The sequence below is a fragment of the Hyperolius riggenbachi genome, chromosome 10 (assembly GCF_040937935.1).
Source record: "Hyperolius riggenbachi isolate aHypRig1 chromosome 10, aHypRig1.pri, whole genome shotgun sequence".
Lineage (NCBI taxonomy): Eukaryota > Metazoa > Chordata > Amphibia > Anura > Hyperoliidae > Hyperolius > Hyperolius riggenbachi.
In genome coordinates this window covers 78,030,823-78,056,494 of record NC_090655.1, presented here as the reverse complement: position 1 = coordinate 78,056,494, position 25,672 = coordinate 78,030,823, and the positions used below count along the sequence as shown (strand labels likewise).

Below are 25,672 nucleotides of genomic sequence, written 5' to 3'. Positions count from 1 at the left end.
TTCTGTTGCATTGCTGTTGTGCAGGAAACACAACGCAACATCCCACTTTGAGGCCCCATTTATACCTGCATTGCGTTACCCTAAGAGGCCTCAAAAGCAATGAAAGTCTTTAGAGACTTTCACACCTAATGCGGTAATTTGCGGTGTGCCAGAAGCATCTGATCTGACGCAAGGGCTGCAGCTCGTTACCTCAAGCACCGCGCTTAACACACAGAGCTTGGGATAATGGAAGTCTATGGATGTTGTAGTAAGTGGCTGGATAGTGTACTGGTTAAAGGCACTGCCTTTGACATGGGAGACCAGGGTTCGAATCCTGGCTAGGGTCAGTACCTATTCAGTAAGGAGTTCAAGGCAAGACTCCCTAACACTGCTGGGTGGCCTTTTGAGCGTGTCCCAGTGGCTGCAGCTCTTGAGCGCTTTGAGTCCAACAGGAGAAAAGCGATATACAAATGTTCGGATCATTATTATTATAAGTGTAAAGGATTGGGTGCGCTGCCACGCACAGACCAACGGTAATCCCAGTGACACACTTCCTGCCCAGCAGGCAGTACTTCCCAGAACGGGGGGGAGGAGGGGGCATGCCTATGTCCCTGTTGGGGGCACTCTGCCGCATGGTCACTTGACTGCATTTTTTGCAGTGCGATGCGGCAGGAACAAAAAAACAGGTGTAAAACAGGCTTTAACTTGGCCTAAGAAATTGATTAATTTCAAAGACAGACTTTGATAGTCCTGGTCACAGTTGGCCTCGTTACCTCTTTAGTGGCAGCCGCGAATGCGTTTCGACACACATGAAATCTGATTACTGAAAAGCGGTTCAGGATTTAACCTTTGGTGGTGACTGTTAAGCACTGTTTATAGCACATGGTTACTCTTCTGAACTGCAGCAAAAGCTGCTTCTCCTTAAATAACATGTTGCCTTTCACAAATGGTTTTCAGAATAGATTGAATAGCGTACCCAGCTTGCCAGGTAAGCGTGTCTAGACAAGCTCTCCCGCCTTGCAAAAACCTAGAAGCCATTCCATAAATCCACGTCTCCTCCCGCCTGCTCAGCTGCCTGGAGTAGACTCGCTGGGTCTGCAGGCAGCGACAAGCTCCACAGCAAAACAATACACATAAACTCTGAACAAATAATCTCTGGACTTGCATCAGCAGCAGGTTCTAAACTACAAAGAACTGGCACCAGCATGAAAACACCCAACAATAGGCCGATATTCATTTCACTGCCACAGCAACAACAGTTATTTTTCTTGAATGCAGAAGGGCACACAAAGTACAGATTAATCTGTGTTGAGTAGTTACCAAACATTGCTTACAATAATATTCCAATACTAAAGTTTCTATTCTTCTCGGAGGCCAAAATGGTAGGTTAAGCAGCTTCGTAAAGTCTCAGTTGATAATGCGATCACACGCTGACTAGTGTTTGTTAAAGAACCATTACTGTGAATTTAAAGTGAAACCGAGGTGAGAGTGATATGGAAGCTACCATAGTCATTTCCTTTTAAGGAATACCAGTTGCCTGGCTGTCCTGCTGATTCTATGCATCTAATATTTTTCGCCATAGGCCCTGAAAAAGCATGCAGCAAATCAGGTGTTTCTAATAATATTGTCAGAATTGGCAAGATTAGCTGCATGCTTGTTTTCTGGTGTTATTCAGACACCACTGCAGCCAAATATATCAGCAGGGCTGCCAGGCAATGGGTATTGTTTAAAAGGAAATAAATATGGCAGACCCCATATCACTCTCAACTCTGGTTCACTTTAATGACATTTTGAGGCCTCTTTTCCACAGGCAGGCTGTCAGCTGCTCTTATCCACCGGTCGGGTGCTTGCTAGTGCTTGGCATAGGCTGTGGACAGATGCCTCCCCCCCTGTAGTTGCATCGGTGTGCTTGCCGTGCTCAGATGCAGCCATTTTGCCGAACGCAAGAGCACCATGGTTTACATGTAAATCGCGGTGCTCATTTCTGACTAGTGCGTGCTATTTTTTCACCACACACAATTGCCGGCTTGTGGGATTCTCGCCACGACCGAGCTCCGTTCCCGACAGGTATACAGTGCAATCACAGCTAGTGTAAAAAGCAGCTTGCGTGATTGCTCTTGCGAGTGGAAACGGCCCTAACAGGGCTCTATCATCCTTTTGTGTCATTAAATTTGTCATATATGTCATGAAATTTGTTATACATTTTATTTTACTTTTTCCACTGTAATTACCAATTCTGTATTTTGTATATTGGTGTATATCATTATCTGTATAATTATGTGCCCCATGTTTATTTCTTACTTTGTACATCCCCACAGAATATGTTGGCGCTTTATAAATCAATAAGCATAACTGTTCCAGCTCTCTTTATATTGCCCAATGCAGCAATTGCTGACTACTTCATTGAGCAGCAGATAAGAATTGTGGCAGCGGGGGAATGCAGTATATTGGCCTCAATTCACTAAGATCATGCTGGAGATAATAAGGCAAGAGAAAACTTACCTCCACATAAGAGAGAGTTATCTTATCTCTTCATTCCTTAAGTTACCTCCTCTGTAGTTAAGTTACCTCCTCTGTAGTTAAGTTACCTCCTCTGTAGTTAAGTTACCTCCTCTGTAGTTATTTTCACATGCAGTTAATAAACAGCCTGTCTTTAACTCTGGAGTTATTTTAAGGATTGAAGAGTTAACTTAAAGGACAGAAGAGTGAACTTTAGGTTTGCCTGAGGTAAAATGTTTCCTGAATACTACATGCCTTATCACCATGGTAACAACTCTAGAAGAGTTATTAAAAACAGGAGATAAGCTTAGTGAATTGAGGCCATTGTGTCTGGCACTTCTGTGCTTTTCTCTTCACCTCTCCTCTCTGTGATAGGCTGGCTCAGTGGCACAAACAGAAGCAGAGTATCAATCAGGCCAGGCTATGATGCACCTTCAACCCACAATCTCTTAGGCAGAAAACTGCCATGGCAGTTTTTAAGAAATGGGGGCGTGGTTAACCAACAAAACCTGGATAATGGCCTCAATTCACGAAGCTTATCTCCTGTCTTTAATAACATTTCTAGAGTTATCACCATGGTGATAAGGCATGTAGTATTCAGGAAACATTTTACCTCAGGCAAACCTAAAGTTAACTTCAATCCTTTAAATAACTACAGAATTCTAAAGTTAAAGAGTCTGTTAATTAACTGCGTGTTCAAATAACTACTCTTACTGTGCTGTGGCAAGTGTTTCTCTTGCCTTATCTCCAGCATGATCTTAGTGAATTGAGGCCTTTGTGGCACAAGCGTTCAGTTTTTAGCCATTTTTTTTCCTGCTACTCGGTTATAACTTCTGTTGGCCTTGCGGATAGTGCTGGTTTTATTTTTACACCGGAGGCCTGCTTTAAACAGCAGACTATTCTCCCTCACTGCACAAAAAGTGTTTGTTTCTGTCAATTTTTGAGTGATCCAACCCATTTCCAAACTATTTAAAACATGGAGTTTTGTAGAACTGGGCTTCACATCTTTCTGCAACATATTATATTGCTAAAATATCAGATTACTAAATTCACATACGATGTTTAAAGTGGTCTGCGCACTGCTATCTCCATGTACTAAACAAGAGGAAAAAACTTGGGGAAATAAAACGAATAGACTATATTGCTAGGGTTAGCCACTTTCTTTATTTACAAATTCATGATACCCCCCTTCTCCCGCCCCCTCCCCCCATTCACAATCTTACATTTAATTTGCATTGAAGAGAAACAAATAGACTTTGTTTTAAAAGAAAGATTTTGTCCTTTCTGTATATAGCATAAATATCATATAAATCTTTTTACAATACAGTCTTCATAAGCTTTTTACTCTAGAGGCTTCATTCTACACAGCTGGTGTTTCCTTTGAGCCATGTCAAGCACTGGAACAAAATTCATCACCTCCAAAATTAGAGACCTCTGGAATGTTCTAAAACTCTGTGCTTAAAGAGAACCAGTCCCAATAGGGAGCATGCAAGAATTTAAATCTTCATCATTAACCCCTTTATGATAATGTCACGATTTGTTAGCTGTACCAAACAGAAGCAGGAAATTTGGGCGCCTGCAGCTAATGGACAATTCGGGCGCCCCATGAGTGCTAATGCAAATATCTGCTATTGGGCACCAAAAGCAGAAATATGGGCGCTCAATAAATAGCGGGGGGCTGGGCCCATCCAACCTAGTTTCGTTTTTGCCATGCGTATCATTGCATGCGTTCCCGCGGTAACAAAGATACGTGTTGACACCCGTTATAGCGGCCTGTTACTGCGGTAACGCATGCAATGATACGCGTGGCAGCCCGCCAACTCAGAGCTGGCAAAAACAAAACTAACTGGCGGTGGGGGACCAGAGGATCCAGGAGTGATGTTGAGGGCACAGGATGGCTGCAGGGGGCAGGTAAAAGCCCCAGGTAAGTGAAACATTTTTTTTTCATTGGGTTTAAGTTCCCTTTAAGGTTAAGTAAGCGGAAAGGGAAGGGTTCTGTGTGAAAGCAGGATTAGGTTTAGTTGTAGTAAAATAACAGTAACATTTACCAATGATTTACTATAGTCATTACCACTGGAAATATTTTATCATTTTCATTTGGTGCCCAATTCATGAGGGTATTTATTGTGTAGACTTGTATCGGCTTCACGGACGCCCATTTTTCCTTGCACCTCTATATCATGCATGCGTACCAGACAGCCCTTACTCAGATGTCTGATGTCAGACTTGGGCTAGGTTTTAGTCCAGATGAGTGTTTTGATACCCAGCAAGTGACCAGTAACTCTGCAAATCCCAACTAGAGCCCTGCTTAAAAGACAGAAGGCAGAGCCATTTAAATACAGCCATTGTTAAGCTCCACCCCTTTCTGCTTAACCGGAGAGAAAGTTGGACATAATTTATCCCACAAAAGTTGGTGACAAAAAATACAGGGAATTGTTCACAAAGCTCAAGGTGTGAATAAGTCTTCTATAGATATTTCTGGGGCAAGGAGATGAAACAAAGTTTGTTGATATAACTCTGAATGCATTTGTTTTTTTGTGTACAGTTAAAATCAACTTCGTTTTATAACTGTGCCTTCATACGTCATACGTTTATATGTACTGCTCAATGTTGTAAAACTAGTGAAAAAATATTGTGCCACTTTATTATGTTTCCAATAAACTTATTAGACCAATTTAGGACATGATTTGCTAACTTATATTTTTCCATTTTTGCTTACTTTTCCTCTAATAAGCCCGACTAAAAGAAAATATTTTTACAATTTTATTGCAGAAGGAAATCTCTACTCAAGGGGATAAAATGCAGCCTCAAGATCACATGACACATGAGGAGCAAAAACATTATTACTGGTTTAAGTAAGTTGAGCTTGTTCTGGCTTTTAAGGAGTTAAAAAGTGTTATACCTATATGTGCGCAATTATACGCAATTTCATTCATCACCTCATTTTGATTATTTTGCCAGAGGATGACAAGAGAGTCAACCTTCTAAAGTCTGATGACTTCTGCCCTTTCAGCTGCCAGACTTCCTTTTGAGAATATCTGAAATCTCCCTACCTGGGATACAGGATTAATTACCAGCGAGAGGACAGGCAGTTCACAGGGCAGCAGCAGTCAGACCTTAGAAGTCTGATTTCCATTTTGTGAGTCACCCCTTAAGCCCTCAACGTACTGTTGTGTAGCTGAGCTCATTTCACCAACTCATCCCAAGTGTGTGATACATAAAAATCGGCCCATCGCATCTTTGTGACAAAGCACTGCCACGTGCATTTCTGTACGCAAACCAGTGCCATCTCATTCAGTGTAGCTGAACGGGATCAGCCATGCAACAGAGCAACACAGATGCTGTGCATTTTATGTGAACTGCAAATCCACCTGCTTTGCATTACAACCCAAATATGTGTGCAAGCCCTTAGACAAAGCAACTACCAGCATCAGAGCAGACAATTCACAGGGCAGCAGCAGCTATCAGACCACTAAAGTCTGACATCCATCTTCTGAGTCACCGCCAAGATGAACAAATAAACATTTCACAAGTAAGCTTGAACATTCATGATACTAATGGTACATACACTACTATTTGATGACTGTATAACTTCTTGCACAAGTCAAAATCACCCCTGGTAGTCATAAAAGGAATGAATGATTTCGGAATGCTTACAAACAATTAGTTACTCGCAATTTGGTTATTTGATAGCCCCAAATTCTGAAACTTTGTTTCAGCTGTAAAATAGAAAAGGGAAGAAAGAAGTTTTTAATCTCAAAGATTAAACTTATATAACCGTTCTCCGCTAGAAAGGAGTACACTGGGGAGGTGTAGCTTAAATATCCTCCTGCCTGGCTTAGAAGGGCTTGTTTGTTCTGTTTTTTCATTAGTTATTTTAATCAATACAAAAAATAATTCATTGTAAATATATATAATATATATATTTATACATATTCTGAATATATTTACATGTATATCCAACAGCGATAATGCTGTATATGTGCTCTGGTGAAGGATGGAAGGGAGTTGAGTGCTTGAATATATTTTCTCAAAATATTACAAAATTAACAAGAAAGGCAAAACTATAAGTGTTTTTGACCTCAAGTCCGATACAAAACAATCTTGGTAAGACAGTGTAGCTGGCTTTGCCATGACGGAGATGGCTTTCATTGTTCTCCTGTTGTTGGCCATGCACAATCATTACGTAGTCTCTATCCATGTGCTTGGCCGGGGGTGGTCCATGTTGTCCTCCTGTAATGTCACTCCCCTAGTATAGGAGCAACAAGAGAGCGTACGGCTTAGTCTTCCTTGTGTTCTCTCCCGCCTTGCGTGTCCTCTTTGTCAGAGGTCCGTGCTCCTTGGCGTTCTGCAGAATGTCTCAGCATTATCAGCAGTCTCTTGTGGTGGCCTGCAGAACGCAAGATGCCTCATGTTTTCACCCCGTTCACATGCTGGAACTTGGGGAGGCAGGGTTCATGTGGCATGGGGTCTGGAGAAAACACAGAATCATCTCCAGAAGATGAAGCCGAACAGGAAGAGTCTGGGAAGCTTGGAGAATACTGCTCCAGAGGGACACTGAGGTCAAGGTATTCCTGTGGATAGGAAAATAAAAACATTCCTTAGCACAATGTGCATTATGTAAGAAAACACGACAGTGTATTGATCTGCCAAGCATTATGCCACACAAGGCTGCAGTAGTGACAATGGTCCTGATTTACTAGGGCATCTCCAGTGAGGATTTAATAAGTCATTCAGCAAGGCTGAACTGGACAATTCTATTCTGTTATTAAGTGGCTAGTTTTTACCGCCTGACCTTAATCATATTAGATAATAGACATGGTTGTTGAGAAGTTTAAGAATAAGCAGAGATTTTTTTAAACTAAATATGGATTTGCTGGATTTATTATAACAATGAAAACAAATATTGCAGATATCTGCATTAACCAGCAACCGGAAATGTAAAAACATCTTAGCAATTACCACCTTGCACATGCGTGTGTGCGCGACTTCCAAAGCCTCCCGCGGAGGCACAGAGCAGTATTCGACTGATCGGTCAAATACTGCTAACGGAGGCGATATTGCAGGAACGAGGGGGCTAGGAGAGGACTGGGAAGGCTCTATAGGACCCAGAGCCTTCCCTCTCCTTAGGTATGTAGCTAATTTTTGTTTTGTTCAGTGATGATATTGATACAGACAATTGAAAAATTGACAATCTCTGAAAAGCATCAAACATTTCTCTTAGCTAACCTCGTTGGTGGTTAATGTGAGGATCCTGTCCAAGTCCTCCACAAGCTGTTTGAAGGTTGGCCTGTGTGAAGGGATGGCGTGCCAGCAGTCTCTCATCATCATGTACCTGAGAAGAGAAGATGTACCATGGTGAGGTCATTGCACAGCCAATGAATCCTCTGAATGTGTAGAGGCTGGTAATATTTTGAGAATTTGTTTCATAAACAGAGAGGTGGAGGGACAATGCAAGACTGGATTTAACTGGATCTTGATGGCAAACACACTTCCTAGGTGGACAGGGGGACTAACGACTTCAAAGTCTAACGGACTCTACAGCAGTTCTACAAATTGAAAACACAAAAAAGTGTGTGTGTGGAGGTTGGGGGGGGAAGGGGGGAGCTGTTAGACCAGAGGTAGACACACTTTTTTGGCTTGTGAGCTACTTTGAAAATTAGGCAAGTCAAAATGATGTACCCATGTACAAGTTTAGAAGCACAATTGTATATACAGAATGGAAAATGTAGTGCGGTTGGGATCTACCATGAAGCCCTTTGTGATCTACTGGTAGATCGTGATCTACCCAATGGGCACCCCTGCATTATACCCTGCAATAGTTCTTAAAGGAATCATCAGACAAAAAAAATGAGTTTCACTTACCTGGGGCATCTACCAGCCCCATGCAACCATCCTGTGCCCTCGTAGTCACTCACTGCTGCTCCAGTCCCCCGCCGCCAGCTAGTTTTGTTTTTGCCAACCTGGGGGTCGGCAGGCCACATTGCGTACATTTTTACGCAATCCCGCTGGTGCAGGAACATTAACGCATACATTTTTATGCGTTAGTGGTGCAATGTGTACATTTTTACAAGTTACATCACTAACATGTAAAATGTTAGTGATGCATAAAATGCGTAAAAATTTACGCAATGCAGCCCGCCGACCCAGAGGTCGGCAAAAACGAAGTGAAACACTTTTTTTTTACCTGATGATTCCTTTAAAGCTTCAAAAGTAATTTGAAAACAGCTTTCAAATATCTCATTTAGAAATGTTTAAACTTCTGGTTTCTGATCTTCTGGTCCACCACTGTCATACGTGGATAATAATCTGTAGTTGGAACAATTGCTATAATATACATAAAATCTGCTGTATGCATTATTTACAGAAAGAAAGCAACATTATATAAACACCAGTGAGGAGCAAAACTGACGATATTCTTTCTGCATTAATTTTCACGAAAATAATGTAAAATTCTACTTTCAAATGAAAATCCCGTCAATCCTTTTGTAATAAGTTTACGATTTTTGTGCTTTTTTTTGTTATTTTTTAGCTTTAAAGGTAATTTGCTCTTAATTCAAACAGCAATTTAGGCGAAATTTTTCTCTCAATGGGTTTTTTTTGTGTGCAAATATTGACATGGTGAATATATTTTTGAAGTCAAAAACAGCATTTTCCATGTGAAAATGACCGTGGCAAAAAATTTGCAAGCAACGCTAATGAACACAAAACATTGAAAGGACACACTTTTTGTATGTCTGACTTATCAATTTTCTAACTAATATGTTACAGTTTTGTTTTATTGTTTTAACTGAAACGAATTACATTTTGACCTTTTTATAGGCTGTAAATCTTCTCTAGGTCAGAGAAAATATGTGGCCTTGCAGGACAAACCCAATCGCTAAACTGGTATTCAATGTGATATAAAAGTGAATAAAGCTATTAATCAGTGGTTTACTGACACAGAAAAAGGTCACAATTTGTTAACGTAGCACAGTACTAAAATCGCAGAGAACAAATGCAGGCTCATTCTTTCAGCCATATAGGGCTGCAGTAACCAATTATAAGCTAATAAATTCAGCGTAACATTGGGAAAGTAGACTTTGGGCCCTGGGGCAACCATCTTTTGGTAATAAGTAATTAATGGTTTACATGGTCTTGCTTTAAAATGGGTCACAGCGTGGAAGTTACGGGTATGGAGATTAGCAGCAGGAAAAACAGATTTAGTCAATGATGGATGGGGCGCCACATTCCCCAACACTAATAACTACTGAAAATGAACACACAAGTGTAAAAAGTTGTATAACAGTATCTTCTTACAATGCGTACGTAAATGTACGCCGCTGGTGAGCTGGGCGCAGGGTAAGCCAAATAACTAGTAAAATACTATTCCCCCTCCGAGTGGTAGCAATTCGGATGGAGATGTAATTCGGGGTCAGACGATTGCCGGAACCCCGAATTACCCTTACGCACCCCGCGCAGTATGACTTTACTGCTATGGCAGCACCTACTTTTGGCACTCGGAGCAGTGTGCCGAAACCTCCTGCTTCACCTAATGGGGACAACACACACATACACTACCATCAATAACTCTAACCAGCAATGAGAATAAAATATAGGCAGCATGACTAAAAATACTGTGGATACAGCACTCTCATATTTAAAGGGGCAGTTTAGTGAAAATTTTCTATTAATCACATATCAGTTTTTTAATAAGGAGAGCATACGTTTCTCCATAGACCATGTGTTAAAAAAAAGTAGATATTACTATTTCTGCTTTTTAAGACAGCTGAGCTGCATCATTAGCATAGTAAGTGACACACTTCACTGATAGTAGCAGACATTCCAGCTGATTTATAACCGCTAGCTCACTCACTACAGAGAGCCGTGCTGTTCTCACATGTAACTAGCTAAGTAAATAGATAAAACAGGCTGCTAATTAGTTACGTACTTAGCAGCCCGTTTGTTTATTTACTTAGGCCCCGTTCACACTGCACGCATTTCCAGCCGCGTTTTGGAAACGCGTGCAGGTGGCCGACACGCACGACATCAGACATTGCATAGAGTGCAATGTCTGATGTTCACACTGCATGCGTTCCAGACCTGTGCGGTCCGGGAACGCATGCTGCACGCATTTTTTGTAAAACCGCGTGGCTGTCCCATTCACTTTTCAGTGATGGGATCAGCCACGCAACGCACACAAACGCGGATGGCGTGCGTATCCGCATGCGTGGCCATCTGCGTTTGTAATGTGAATGGGGCCTTAGCTAGTTACATGTGAGAACAGCAAGGCTCTCTGTAGTGAGTGAGCCAGCCGTTATAAATCAGCTGGAATGTCTGCTACTATCAGTGAAGTCTGTCGCTAATGCTTCATACACACTTGCGATAACTATCGTTTGCAAAGAACGATAGTTACCAGACGAACGATATTGGAAAGATTGGTATGCAACGATGGGATGCAGCGATCATCATACACATTTTAACGATAGTTCTCGCAGAAAAGAACGATCAGAAGGAAATGTTGCGTACATATTTATATAAAATAAAAAAAAACACTGACATGGAGTTACAATAGATACAAATATATGATTGTTAACTTGAAAACAAAGTTTAATTGAAATGAGCAATGTAACAATCTTTACGGCCGCGCTACAAAGGAAGTACTGAAGCTGGGCAGAATTCAACGCAGGTGCATTGGCCCTTGTAACGATCGTTCTCGGCCGATGTCTGTACACACTATAGTTTTGTAACGATTGTCGTAGATATGATCCGTCAGGTTGGATATTTCCATCTTCCCGATGTCATTCTTTTGTCGTTCGTGTTAATGATCGTTGGGTAAAGTTCTTTCCCCGATTGTCGGCGGAACGATCATTAATGAGCTGTTTCAAACGACCATAATCGCCAGTGTGTACGCAGCATTAGTATGCTAATGATGCAGCTCAGCTGTCTTAAAAAGCAGAAATAGTGATATCATCTACTTTTTTTAACACAAGGTCTATGGAGAAACATATGCTCTCCTTATTAAATAACTGATGTGTTAAATGGAAAATAATAATTTTCACTAAACTGCCCCTTTAAGTGCACTTTCTCTTACCATCTGTCCTAGCCTAAGTGCCTCTGCTTCCTTTTCCTGTTTCCAACCTCCCAGATTTTTACTAGCTGCTATAGCAGTTTTTTCAGAATCAGCACACCGTTAGGGCTGGGACCCACTACAGGCACTTTGCGGCAATCGCAATTTTACTGCGATTTCCAGAGCGATACAATTTGGCTATTGTACCCACTAATGTAATTGCTCCGGAATCACTCCTAAAATGGTGCAGCGTTTTAAGTTATCAAAATGCTGTTGCTGCCACTGATGGAATTCAACAAAGCTGGGGAGGGCACACACAGCAGGGACAGAGTAAGCCTGCTGGTGTCTGCATGAATACTCTTGCAGACAGCCGGTCTTTCCTGCACCACCTTGTACTTGATACCTCCTGCTAACTGTGAAAACACCATAAGCAAGCTGTCTAATCTAGAACTTGATCCTGTTGATGACACTGTGTGGCCCCAATGCTGTACAGATGCATCACTAGGCAAAAGCTGAGTGAAGAGTTCTATCTCCATGGAGACCATTATGCCTTACAGCGCAAAAAGGGGAAACTATAGACTCAGCCGTCGATTGCCGCTTAAAGATCCAGCTTGCTGGATCCTAAAGCGACCTCGGGGTACACGGATGCTAACATTAGATTCTCAAAAGAACCCATCCAGAAATACCACGTTGGCTGACAGTTTAGCGCAAGTACAGCCCTTTGCTTGCCTAGCATTTTGCTGGGACTTTGTAGAATTGCTGTGCTTGTCTCTGAACATAAAACCAAGATAACAGCATACATTGATTTTAGTCTGCCTCAAAATTGCTTGTAATGTATAGATTTAAGCTAAGCTCAGTTTTCCTGAACAAAGGTGGACTTTCACTTAAAGAAACCATGTAAAGAGCAAACAGTTAAAAATACAGTTATATTCAGACACAAGTTTCCCTTTGAGCCCCATGGAAAGTGGCACAATGGCTTTGTGTCTCCTGCTGGAAATAGAGAAAGCAGGGGGCATGTATCTCGGCAGTGCCAGCACACTGGCTCTTACAATTCATTGGTGCAGTTGGCTGGCTTGTCCATCCGGTGACCTTCTTTCAGCAGCTTGAAAAGTTCCTCAACAGGGATGCCAGGGTACGGCGATCCTCCCAGCGTAAAGATCTCCCACATTAATACGCCAAACGACCAGCTACCAGGAAGGAGAAGAGGACAATGAATTAAGCTAAGAAAAACACTCGGCTGGTTTTTGTAGAAGATATTGTGGTCTATAAAGAACAAAAAGGTCGGAAAATGGCAATTTGCAGTCACTGGGCTTGTTCTATAAATCGTGATATTTTGGGTTACTCTACATCACAAAAGTCTAAAGGACAACTGAAGCGAGAGGGATCTTCTGCCTCTAATACTTTTAGCCATAGACCATGAACAAGCAGAAGCAGATCAGGTGTTTCTGATATTATTGTCAGATCTGACAAGATTAGATGCATGCTTGTTTCTGGTGTGATTCAGACACTACTGCAGCCAAATAGATCAGCAGGGTTACCAGGCAACTGGTATTGTTTAAAAGGAAATAAAATATGGCAGCTTCCATATTCTTCTCACTTCAGTTGTCCTTTAATGGTGCTAGAGTCCACAGGGGAAAGCAAGATAATCTTATTTATTACCATACGTTATTATTTCACCACCTCTATAGGATTTTTTAAAATAATTATTTGTGCTCCGCGTTTGGTACAGTGTTCACATATGCCCATGCCAAACAACTTTATATCAAGTCTAACAATGCCCATATAGGTTTCAATCTCTATCATTCAGGGCTGCTGCACACCTAGAGTGCTTCTTAGTGCTTTTCAAACCGCTAGTGCTTGGAAAAGTGTTTGGCTAATGTATTTGAATGGGTTGGATCACACCAGAGACGTGTTTTTTTCCCAAATGCAAACATAGGTCCCTGCAGCATTTCTCAGGTGATCCAGCCTCAATGTTAATATAGGAAAGTAGAAAATCGCTCTAAAAAGTGCTTGAACAGGGCAATTTTCAAAACTTTTTTTTTTCTTTTTTTTTTTTTTAAAGCTGTACACTTCCAGCTCTGCTGTACAAAAAAATTGCTACACCAAAATGCTCCAAAAATCGTAAAGCACATCTAGAAAATCGCAAGGCACATGCCTAGAATTGCTTAGAAAAATCACTTCTAAAAGTGCTGAGCGTTTGCAATTACGCCAGCACTTTTAGGTGTGCACCAGACCTCAATGGCAGTTTCAATCCGATAAAATAATTGCATACATGTAAAGTTGAAAAGATGCATTAAGAACAATTCAATTGACTGCAAATTTTCTTTTCTTTTTTTTCTTTTTTTTTTGAGTCACCAGAACTTCCTTTTTTTTCAATGGAAAAAACATTGTAAAATACAGAAATGATGATTTAAAACATTAGCCATAGAGATGATCAATGAGAAGCAAATACGTTTATGGAGGATTATGTAAATTCTATATGCAAATATTTGCAGTTTAAAAATGGACCAGTCCATTTAAACTTTGATGGTGCTTGATTGGTCAATTTTCAAGCTTGATAAAATTTGCATACAATATTTACATAATCCTGCATAAACTCCAAATTATTTGCATCTCATTGATCATACCTAATTAGCGACTACAGATTGGCAACGAGATGCTCATCATTTCAGCTTGCATGCCAAGTTAATGCATATAGTATGGAGGATGAAATTGGGACAAGCAAATACACCTTATTTTGACTGGTTCATCTCATTGGCAGTCTGTGGCAGATACTCTTCTCCAGCGAGTAAAGCCAGTGGGCAGTGATAAACCTAGGGATATTTTTGTGAACTCTGACAGTCTAAGGCCCAGTGCACACCAACACCGCTAGCAGATCCACAAAACGCTAACGGTTTTGGGTGCGGATGACAGAGTTTAGTCCCAATGCACACCGGGCGGATCTTGATGTGATCCGCCGGGTGTTCCCCAGCTTCACCAGCTGCATCCGCATGGCTAATGTATCTCTATGGGCTGGTGCACACCGGCGGTTTGAGGTTTTTAGCAAACCGCAAACATGCAGCAAGAGGCACGTTTGCGGCTTGCTAAAAACCTTAAACCGCCAGTATGCACCACCCCAACAAGATACATTAGCCATGCGGATTTTCAGGCGGATTCGGCCGGCGGATCCGCCCGGTGTGCACTGGGCCTTAGAGTATATTGGAATTTAAATGTGATCTACTGATTTTGTGTACCATACCTCCCAACTTTGAGATAAGAGGGACACTTAAGCCATACCCCTAATCACGCCCCCAACACACCCCTAGTCACGCATACCATAAAGATTTCATAAGACATTGGGCCTGATTCTATTCACTTTTTCTCCTAAGTTTTCTCCTAGGAGATCATTTTCATCTTCTGTTTAAAAATAACTTCTCAGCACTCTGTAATTGAAAAAGTGTTAAAACGTAGTCGAAAAAGTGCTGCTAAAAATTTTCTGAGTATTTTCTAGCTTGCTGGTAGCTTAAACAGCATTTTATTGATAGGATGTAAAATATCACCTAGGAGAAAAAGTGAATGGAATCAGGCCCAATATGTTTTATAATTCAAACCACGATGTTCCTTTCTATCCCGGTTTATTTTCCTTCATATTAACATGTGAAAATAAAAAGTAGAACAATTTAAAGGATGAGAATAATTTTTAGGAGTCAAACACATTTTTCAGCAGAAAAATACATATATTTACATCAGTACTGAAAGAAGCACAAATGAGGAGGAAAGAGGGACTGTCCCTCCAAAAAGAGGGACAGTTGGGAGGTATGGTGTACTCCTTTTTCTCCCTCCATTTCAGGAGCTTTATTGGAATGTTTACTTAAAGGGATACTGTAAGGGGTCGGGGCTTCTAATGGCCCCCCGCAGACATCCTGTACCCATGGAGCCACTCACCGATGCTCTGGCCCCGCCTCCGGTTCACTTGTGGAATTTCAGACTTTAACCACTTAACGACCGCCTAACGCCGATAGGCGTCGGCGGGTCGTTAGTGGTATAGCATGGAAACGGCCGCTCGATCGAGCGGCCTTTCCATGCCAGTTCACGGAGACTGCCTCCGTGAACAGTGTGCGAGCCGCCGATCGCGGCTCGCACGCATAATGTAAACAGGCGGGGAAGGAATCCCCGCTGTTTACATCACACGGCGCTGCTGCGCGCCGTGTCGTAGATCGGCGATCCCCGGCCTCTGATTGGCCGGGGATCGCCGGCATCTGATAGGCAGAAGCCTATCCTATCAGGCGCAGGACGGAACTCCGTCCTGCGCCGCTCCGAGGTAAAGGGAGAGGGAGGGAAAGCAGGGGAGCCCGGAAAACGCTGCGGAGGGGGGCTTTGAGGAGCCCCCCCCGCAAATCAATAGTAGCCGGCGGCGATCAGACCCCCCCTGCAGGACATCCCCCTAGTGGGGAAAAAGGGGGGGGGGGGGGGGGGGGGAGTCTGATCGCCCTGCCACATTCCTGATCGGTGCTGCGGGCTGTAGAGCCCACGCAGCACCGATCAGTGCAAAATCCCCTGGTCCTTAAGTGGTTAAAGTCTAAAAAACCACTGCGCCTGCGCAGCTGCATCCTCGCTCCCACTGATGTCACCAGGAGAGTATTGCACAAGCCCAGTATGGTCTGTGCCAGCGCTGTGCGGTCCTAGTGCCATCAGCGGGAGTGAGGACACGGCAATGCAGGCGCAGTGGTTTTCTGACTTTAAAGTCAGAAATTCCAAAAGTGAACCAGAGGCAGGGCCGGAGCATCGGTGACTGGCTGCGCGGGCATAGGATGTCTGTGGGGGGCCATTAGAAGCCCGGGGTAACTTCAACTCATTTTCCCCCGACCTCCCTACAGTATCCCTTTAATTTCTTTCCCCTCCCTCTTGTTTGAGATGGGTTCATTTCCTGTGGGAGGGCTTTTTAAACATATGTATATAACCTGTTTGAATATTCCTGTGTCAGGCTGTAAGTAAAGACATCGCTATTTGAAAAGCATCAGTCATTTTTGTCTCTCCTGCCTTAATGTGAAATAAATGTGGAGTCTTAAAGTGGTCTAACACCCAGCATTTCAACTTTGCTTTAAAAGATTGCTTACAGCTTATAAACTATTATGCCAGATTTTTTTTTTAGCAGAAATTCACTGAATGGATTAAACATAACATTTTAGTGCTGCATTTAGCTAGAAATACTCCTCAGGCAGGGAACACACTTGCAGGGCCGTTTTCCCCTGCGTTTCCCAGGTTTCCGTCGGGTTTTGCGGTCGCGTCTAACGCGTGCGTTTTTCCACGTGCGTTTCCACGTTTATGCGTTTGCATGGCATGTACTGCCATGCAACGTGCGGGAAAAAGCAGAAAACTGTGCGTTTAGAAAACGCGGAAAAAAACGCGAACGCAAACGCGCACAAACGCATGCGGCGCAGCGTTTCCTGAGCTAGGCTATTAATTTCAATAGCCTCTAAAATCGTGCGCGGTTTGCCGTTCGCGGCAAAACGCGCAAAAACGCATGTAGTGTGTTCCCTGCCTCAGTGCTTGCTTGTTTAGTTACAAATGTATCTATCTACAATGTAACAAACAAACACTGCTCTGAGAGAACAAAGAGGGCTTCCCCGGCAGGCTTTGCAAAGGTCTACTCTATTTGTATTCCAAATAAAGATACATTTTGTAACTACAGATAAGAACGGATGCGGATTCCTAGTTAAATCCAACACTAAAATGTCATGTTTAACCCATTCAGTGAATTTCTGCTTAAAAAAAATCTGGCATAATAGTTTGTAAGCTGTAAGCAATCTTTTAAAGCAAAGTTGTAATGCTGGGTGTTAAACCACTTTAATGGAGCCACTTATGTGTTGCGGACCTGTTTCAGCTACCTATGTGCCTTGGAGAAGAGGTCTTTGTCTTTTCAAGCGATGGTCAATGAGATGCAAAGCATCAAGCATTATGCAAATGTCTGCAGCTTGAACACGAACCAATCAAATTCTTCTGAGGAAAAATGTGGTTGGTCCATTTGCATTCAAAGTTTGCAGAATCCTGCATCAAATCAAAATGATTTGCATCTCATTGACCATCCCAATGCTAAAGTTTCATGGAGAAATAGTGAAATGCGCATGTCAAGCCTAGTACGAACGATCGTTTCCAACGATGTACTACTTTTGCAAACGATCGTCGTTGGTTAAAATCCGCCGAGACAGAACTTTCTTTTGTAGCGATTTGGCTCGTTCGTCGTTTGCCTTAATAGTCGGTGGTTCGTTTTTTGTAACGATCGTCGTTGGTAAAGATCGGGGAACGATCGTTACAAACGACTATAGTCGCATGTGTGTACGCACCTCTAGTCTTTTCCAGCACCATCGTGGTATCATCTGCCTTTGAACAGTTTAGTGAACTCTACAGATGCCTAACTGCGATCTGTGCATTTTACTTTAAAGAGAATCTGTATTGTTAAAATCGCTCAAAAGTAAACATACCAGTGCGTTAGGGGACATCTCCTATTACCCTCTGTCACAATTTCGCCGCTCCTCGCCGCATTAAAAGTGGTTAAAAACAGCTTTAAAAAGTTTGTTTGTAAACAAACAAAATGGCCACCAAAACAGGAAGTAGGTTGATGTACAGTATGTCCACACATAGAAAATACATTCATACACAAGCAGGCTGTATACAGCATTCCTTTTGAATCTCAAGAGATCATTTGTGTGTTTCTTTCCCCCATGCACTGAAGTTTCAGGCTGCTCTTTTCTTCCTGCAAACAGCTTTGCCCTTGTTTGTAATTCCTCAGTATGTGAAAGCCCAGCCAGCTCAGAGGACGATTTATCCAGCTTGTAAAAGATAAGAGAGAAGAGAGGAGCTGCTCTAATCCTAAATAACACACAGGCAGTGTGCATAGAGGGGCCAGGAAGGGTGAGTTCATAGCAGAACCACAACACTGAAGAACTTGGCAGCCTTCCAGACACAGGCCGACAAGTCTGACAGGGGAAAGATACATTGATTTATTACAGAGACAGTGATAGTATAAAGTGCTGCAGTAAGCCAGAACACATTAGAATAGGTTTTGGAACTTGTAGGATGATAAAAAACAGGATGCAATTTTTGTTACGGAGTCTCTTTAAGGGGAAATTTAGAATCTGGTAAACCTGGCATTTTTCAGAATAAGTGTCAGAGTGCTTGTAAATAGGCTGGCGGAGGCTGCTTAACCGCAGTTAATCTTCTTGTATTAATAAAAAAAAAACACAAAGCTGACTAAAATATCATTCCAAACTAAATAATACCTCTGTTTAAGCATTACAGCACCATTACGCTTGAAGAACTAATTGAAGGGAAATGTATAGCTCTGTACATTATAACAAAAAAACCCTCTTTATCTTGTTTATGGTCTCATCCACTGTATGGGAAGGATAAGTAATAGACTTGTGACTTACACGTCACTCTGATGAGTGTAAACGCGGTCAAATAGCGCTTCTGGTGCCATCCACTTTACTGGTAGTCGGCCCTAATGCAAAAAGATAGGAATGATTTAGAAACAATAAAATAAACCAGATATAATATACCACGCTAGATGGGATTCTCCAATCTTAGCAAAAAGAAAAAAAAAAAAAAATTTGACAACTGACTGGAACATAGGTTTTTCATTGCATTGTGCCAGTTTGCGTTTTATGCCTCCATAACGTCGCACCATAACATGCCACTGTCATCCTAGCATTTATAACAAAAAGAAGGCCTTGGTGTAGTTTTTCACAAATCTACCTCCACCTCCCCACTATGGACACTTCCAACTCAATCACTTATCCAATACCTCCACTATCGATCACACACACACACTTCCAACTCCATCATTTTTCCGAAACCTCCACTCCTCCCTCCACACTATCGACCCTTCCAACTCAATCACTTATCCAATACCTCCACTATCCATCCCCCTCCCTACTATCGTCACTTCCAACTCAATCACGTATCGAACACCACTATTCCCCCCCTCCCCCTTTACTATGGTCACTTCCAACTCAATCACTTTTTCATGACCTCGACTATTCACCCCCCTCCCCCCCACTATGGTCACTTCCAACTCAATCACTTATCCTGCATCTCCACTACCCCCCTCCCCCTGCAATAGATTTGTAACTTATATCAGCTTTTTTGATCTACACATGTTCAGATGATGGAAGCATAGCACAAAAATACATATTCATAATAGAAAAGGCCATATTTAGAATTGAGGTAACCATTCACCAAATCTCGTAGAAACTTACATTTGTTGTTTTCTTATAATAGTCTATATTATTGACATCTCGCGCCAGGCCGAAATCTGCTATCTTCATAACATTGCTTTCGGTCACTAGCACATTCCTGGCCGCCAGGTCCCGATGTATACACTACATAACAGAGGAACACAACCACGTTAGTACACTTAGAGAACAATTTAAAGTAACAATGCCAAGTGTGACAATAGTTTTGTCTACAATGGGCAGAGGCACACTTTTTCCAGTGTGAAAAGCTTTTTGTTCCTATCCCATATTCTCCCATCCCCTGAATATTACACAATATATAAATGCCCCTAAAATTGTGCTACTATTGCGTGACTACAGTAGCGCAATAACATGGTCTTCATGAAGAATGAAATAACAAAAACTTGGGTTTTTTTTAAACAAAAACTTGTTTAATTTTGCAGAGCTGTAAGGGGGCTCCAACTAATAACCTTCCCTTCCTCTGAAACAGAGGTCCAACCTTCAGATCAGGTGTTTTTTTTTTGGGGGGGGGGGGGGGCTATAGTTATGGGTGGGTGGTTTTTGGGGGGGGGCTATAGTTATGGGTGGGTGGTTTTTGGGGAGGGCTATAGTTATGGGTGGGTGGTTTTTGGGGGGGGCTATAGTTATGGGTGAGAAGATTATGATGTCCACACTTGTTTTATAATCCTTACATGATGGACCTCCAGGTTGTGAGGGTCACAAGGGGTAGGTAAGGGTGTGACAGTGTGGGGCATGATTTGTAGTTATATGGGGTGAAGTAGGAACAAAAAAGTGATAGTAGGGATCAGGCTACAGAAGGACCCAAAAAATACCTGGTCTTTTGCAAGGATGCAGCCAGAAAAGTCTAAGGAAAATCAGAACTGCTTATACAGGGGTGTAACCTGGGAGGAACAGCGGTGGCGGAGTGCCCAAACTACTAACCCTCCCTTTGATACCCCAGACCAGGTGTTTTTGTGGCTACACATGTTATAGTGTGAAGATCCTGATGGCCACACTTGGTTTATGAGCCTTGTAAGATGGGACCCAGGCCGTGAGGTTCATCAAGAAGAGGCAAAGGAAGGGTTGTGAACATTAAGGTGCCCCATGATTTGTAGTTGTGTCCCTGAGCTTATATACATACATGCTCTGGGATCATCAGTAATATATGTAGACTGTAATAAAGGCAGAGGATCTGTGTGACTGCCAGGAAACTTGGATCTTTTACAAAATGTCAGCAATGGCACACTCCATACTCCTCTGGCTAGGGGCGGCTTTTAACAATTGTGTGAAGTGCTGCCACAGAGGAGTGTGGACACAGCTGGTGACAGTAACCCACAGTGTTGACATAACTCAGCCAACAAGTAGCTCCTAACAGCAAGCAGAATGCAAACATGTAAATATTGTACAGACAAACCTAAGAGTCTGTACGAGTTTATGGCAACTAAAATAACAAATACTATTGACAAAGTAGTTAATTATTTTGTTGCTCTACCTTGGAATGGTACTTTTCCAAAAAAGCAGATTTTTCCCTCAAAGTGGACCTGAACTCTTGCACAGAACAGAAGGAAATCAGAGAGAAATACACCCTGTATGTATAGAGTTTAGCCTGTCTAATTCCCCCTCATCTGTGATTAATGGCAAGTGTAATTTGATCTCTCAGCTGTGTCAGCTGGCTGCCTCTGCAGCTACTTTGTGAATGCAGGATGTTAACCCTATGTCTGCTCCCAAGAAAGCAGGAAGTAGACACACTGCAGGTTTATTGCAGGATTTGTATCGGCTGTAATAAAGAAATTTTTTACTTTAAGGGTGCCTTCACACTAAGGCGGCGCGGTATTTTTACCGCACCCCAATGCAGGGCAATGAAAGACTATGGGGAATTTCATACTGACGTAGTGCGGTATGATGTGACGGAAGTGACATTTTTGCCACATTCCCGACGCTAGGACAAATCTACATTACTGAGCGGTTCTGCGTCAACCTGCGGTGGACCGGAAGTCATGTGAGTCTATGGCGACGCATGTGTGTGTGAAAACAGCTGTAAGTTTTACGTGTTGCGAATGCGTGGAAACTTATTTTTAGCAATACGCTTCTGTGCACACGATCACTTCGGCCACAGGAAGTAAGCATCACTTCCTGCTTGGCCGGCTGCCATATGGGGATTACCGGGTCCTAACGCAGTAATCCCCGACAGCCTGTTCTTGGCCGCTGCTGACAATCAGTAGTCTGAAACCGGCCTAAAGGTTATTATGCTGTTGCTTATCTTTTAGAGTAGTAGGGAAGTTCTGAGTTCAGGTCTGCTTTAAGCAAGTTACATAGGTATACAATTTGAAGAAAGATCCAATTACTTATTAAAGTAATAAGCATGCTGTGCTGGCAGCCCGCTATTACAGAGGTGAGCAGCGTGACACGGAGAACGCCCAGAACAATTCACCATTCTTATCGTACCTTCTGTGATGCCAAGTACTCCATGCCCCTGGCCAGCTGGTAAGTGCACGACACAAGATCTTTAAAGGTCATCTGCTCTCCTGGCACCCTGTTAATGTCGTAGGAATACTCCATCTCAATGGGGCGCCGGGCCCTGAGATACTCCCGCAGGTTCCCCTTAGCAGCATACTCCACAATTACAAATAAGGTACCTACAAGTACACAAATATTATACAATAATTCACATCCTCCTAAAAGGGTATCTTTAGTTGCATTGTTTTGTGGTTATATATTTCTGGTAGTACTGCACTATATTGATTTTACAACTTTTTAGGTTCTAAACGCTCTAAAGTGCTGGTAGACTCCACATTGAAGCTTTTTAATAAACGATTTTATTATAGTTTTTTTTTCAGTGAAACAAACATGGGGGGGGGGGGGGGGTTCTATTGAAATGAATTGGAGCTTATATACAATTCCACACGGATCATGCTACTAATGCTTTGATAAGAAAATAACTTTATGAAATTCTTTTTAATGATTACGTTCGGCTGCTAAAAAATAAGTTTGTAAAAACTGACAGAGGACACTATTAATCACTTTTTATAAACATAACTTAATTATAACTTAAATTACATTGATGTGATTATTAAAATAATTCTTCTATATTGCCGTCATGTGTAATGATCGTTCAGACAAGATAAACAGTAATAAGGTAGTGTACTTGTTGGGTCATACCAAATAAAAAAAAAATAGGGGTGTGTCCTGGCTGCAAAGTGTGTGTAATAAAACTGGGGGTGGGGCCTGATGTTACTGCAGCCATCACCTAAGCAGGTAAAAGTTATCACTGCAGGGAATACAAAAGTAGAAACTGAAAAACATGAATTACTTTTCTGCAAGATATACAACTGTATCCAATCTATATTACAAATAAATGAGGACAACTGAAGTGAGATAAGAAAATGGAGGTTTCCATATTTATTTCCTTTTAGACAATACCAGTTGTCTGGCTGTCCTGCTGATCTGTTTGGCAGAAGTGTCTGAATAACACCAGAAACAAGCATGCAGCAAATCTTCTCTGATCTGACAATGTCAGAAACACCTGATCTGCTGCATGATTGTTCAGGGTTTATAGTTAAAAGTATTAGCGGCAGAGGATCAGCAAGGCTGCCATGCAACTGGTATTGCTTAAAAGGAAATTAACTATGGTAGCCTCCATATACCTTTCGCTTTAGTTGTCAGCAGACAACCATTGGAAGAATAGAAAGACTGCTGCAACGCACTTTTGTGCACATTTGCAGATATGGGGAAAACAAAGTATAAAAAGTAAAAACACCACTGAAATCCTCATATCCATGCAAGGCATAACACCAACCCTTGCTTTTGAAGAAGGAGCATACACCCAATTAGTATTGATTGGCCAATGTGGTATGAGAGCTTACCTACATAAGCTGTTCATAGTATTCAAAATCTGTTGACCCGATTATCTCTTGCTTTCAACCTGGTCAGCTTCTAGGAGTGACCGCTAACCTCTTTCCTAATAACTATCAGCCCTGGACAGATGCCCTTGTAACAAAATAATTAATAATATTCACTTCACCTGTTGGTTGTTATAGCATTAACAGCTGATTAGTACGGAGCCTGATAAATGTCCATATTAACAAAAAAACAGAATGACTTGAGGCATCTGTGAGGTATGGGGGCAGAGTTATTAAAGCCGGAGAACAAGTGATCGGGTAAACCTGGAGTGGATTTCGTAGAAATTGTCTGCTAATAGGAGATGAAAGTTTGCAAATGTCACTAGAATATTACTAGGATTAGCGAATTAAGGCAAACCTGAAGCAAAAAAAAGTTTAAAAATAAAAAGAAACTTCAGCTGTTAATATGCAAAAGAGTTTCTCTAAGTTTTTCAACCCATCTAGGGTCAGATACAGTCCTGTTTTTTGAAGCACTTAAAACAACTTGAGATCAGGTTTTACTGCAGGAAAGTTCAAAGGGTCATTAGCTCTGCTTTGTTTTATAGCTTAAAAGACAGAATGTGGTTTTAAAACTGCAAATGTGGCAGAATGATGCAATGTTATAAAAAAAAAGCTTTATAACTGAAAACACAAATGAGACTCTTTTCTTTGTTACTAATGTTCTATTCATTCATTATCCGTGCTACACATACAATTCATTGTATTGTAAGGTTTGTTTTTTTCCCTTTAAGCCCCATCTACACAATATGATTCTTTGTGCGATTTGATTACGCTTCTATTTACGATCCGATTAAATCCAAAATGTCCAATCGGGATTCGATTCAATTCGCCATTGTTTTGCAAAGGCAAATCGAACTGAATCGAATCCCGATCAGATATGTCGGATTTAATCGGATCATAAATAGAATCGTAATCAAATGGCACAAAGAATCATATCGTGTAGATTGAGCTTTAACCACTTAAGGAACGGGCTATGTTTTGTAGATCTGTGCTGCGTGGGCTCTCCAGCACAGATCATGTAAATGGCAGGGCAATCAGACTTCCCCTCCCCCCCCCTTTTTCCCCACTAAGAGATGACCTGCTGGGGGGTGGGGGGGTCTGATCGCCGCCACTCCGTGTGCCCAGTGGGGGCTCCTCGAAGCCCCCCTCCACCGCGCGATTCCTCCCTCTCCTTCCCTCCATGGGCGGCACAGGACGGCAATGCACCCTGCGCTGCCTCTGATAGGCTTCAGCCTATCACATGGCGGTGATCCCCGGCCAATCAGAGCCCGGATACCGCCAATCTCCTTTACGGCGCTGCTGCGCGCAGCAGCGCCGTATTGATGTAAACAGCAGGGATTTCTTCCCCACGTGTTTACCATTAGCCTGCGAGCCACGATCGGAGGCTCGCAGGCAGTTCACTGAGACACCGTGAACTGGCTGTTTCCATGTAAAACCACAAACGACCAGCCGCTGCCTATCGGCGTTAGCTAGTCGTTAAGTGGTTAAGGTATGTGCTATTGCAGTCCTAAACACATACCCATAGAGAGTATGATTCTATTTTTGCATGGTTTGTTTACAGCAAAGATATTTTCTAGGACTAATAAACCTTTAAAGGGGAACTGAAGAGAGAGGTATATGGAGGCTGCCATGTTTATTTCCTTTTAAGCAATACCAGTTGCCTGGCAGCCCTGATGATCCTCTGCCTCTAATACTATTAGCCATAGCCCCTGAACAAGCATGCAGCAGATCAGTTGCTTCAGACTTTAAGGGCTGGTGCACACCAAGCGGGTTTTTCGGCGCGGATACGCTTGGTCAATGTATTTCAATGGGGTGGTTCACACCAGAGCAGGAGGCGTTTTGCTGAAACGCATACTCCCGGGGTGAGGCATTTTTTGGATTGCAGAGGCGTTTCTGCCTCCAATGTAAAGTATAGAAAAAACGCAAACCGCTCTGAAAAACGGCAGTTTAGAGCGGTTTTGCAGGCGTTTTTGTTGCAGAAGCTGTTCAGTAACAGCTTTACTGTAACCAGGGGCGTCGCTAGCCCTATTTTG

General features: G+C 42.2%; 1 protein-coding gene across 5 annotated transcripts in view; it reads right to left on the bottom strand.

Moving 5' to 3' along the window:
- Nucleotides 1-5,186: 5,186 nt before the first annotated feature.
- Nucleotides 5,187-25,672, bottom strand: part of FGFR2 (fibroblast growth factor receptor 2) — a 175,635-nt gene continuing 155,149 nt past the window's right edge. For all 5 annotated transcript variants that reach the window (XM_068258018.1, XM_068258020.1, XM_068258017.1 and 2 more), the window contains 6 exons: nt 22,186-22,376; nt 19,765-19,887; nt 18,937-19,007; nt 12,577-12,714; nt 7,708-7,813; nt 5,187-7,052 (listed from right to left, as the gene is read on the bottom strand). In XM_068258018.1, coding sequence (XP_068114119.1) covers nt 6,888-7,052; nt 7,708-7,813; nt 12,577-12,714; nt 18,937-19,007; nt 19,765-19,887; nt 22,186-22,376 — 794 coding nt within the window. In that variant the 3' untranslated portion in view covers nt 5,187-6,887. The remainder of the gene's footprint in view (nt 7,053-7,707; nt 7,814-12,576; nt 12,715-18,936; nt 19,008-19,764; nt 19,888-22,185; nt 22,377-25,672) is intronic.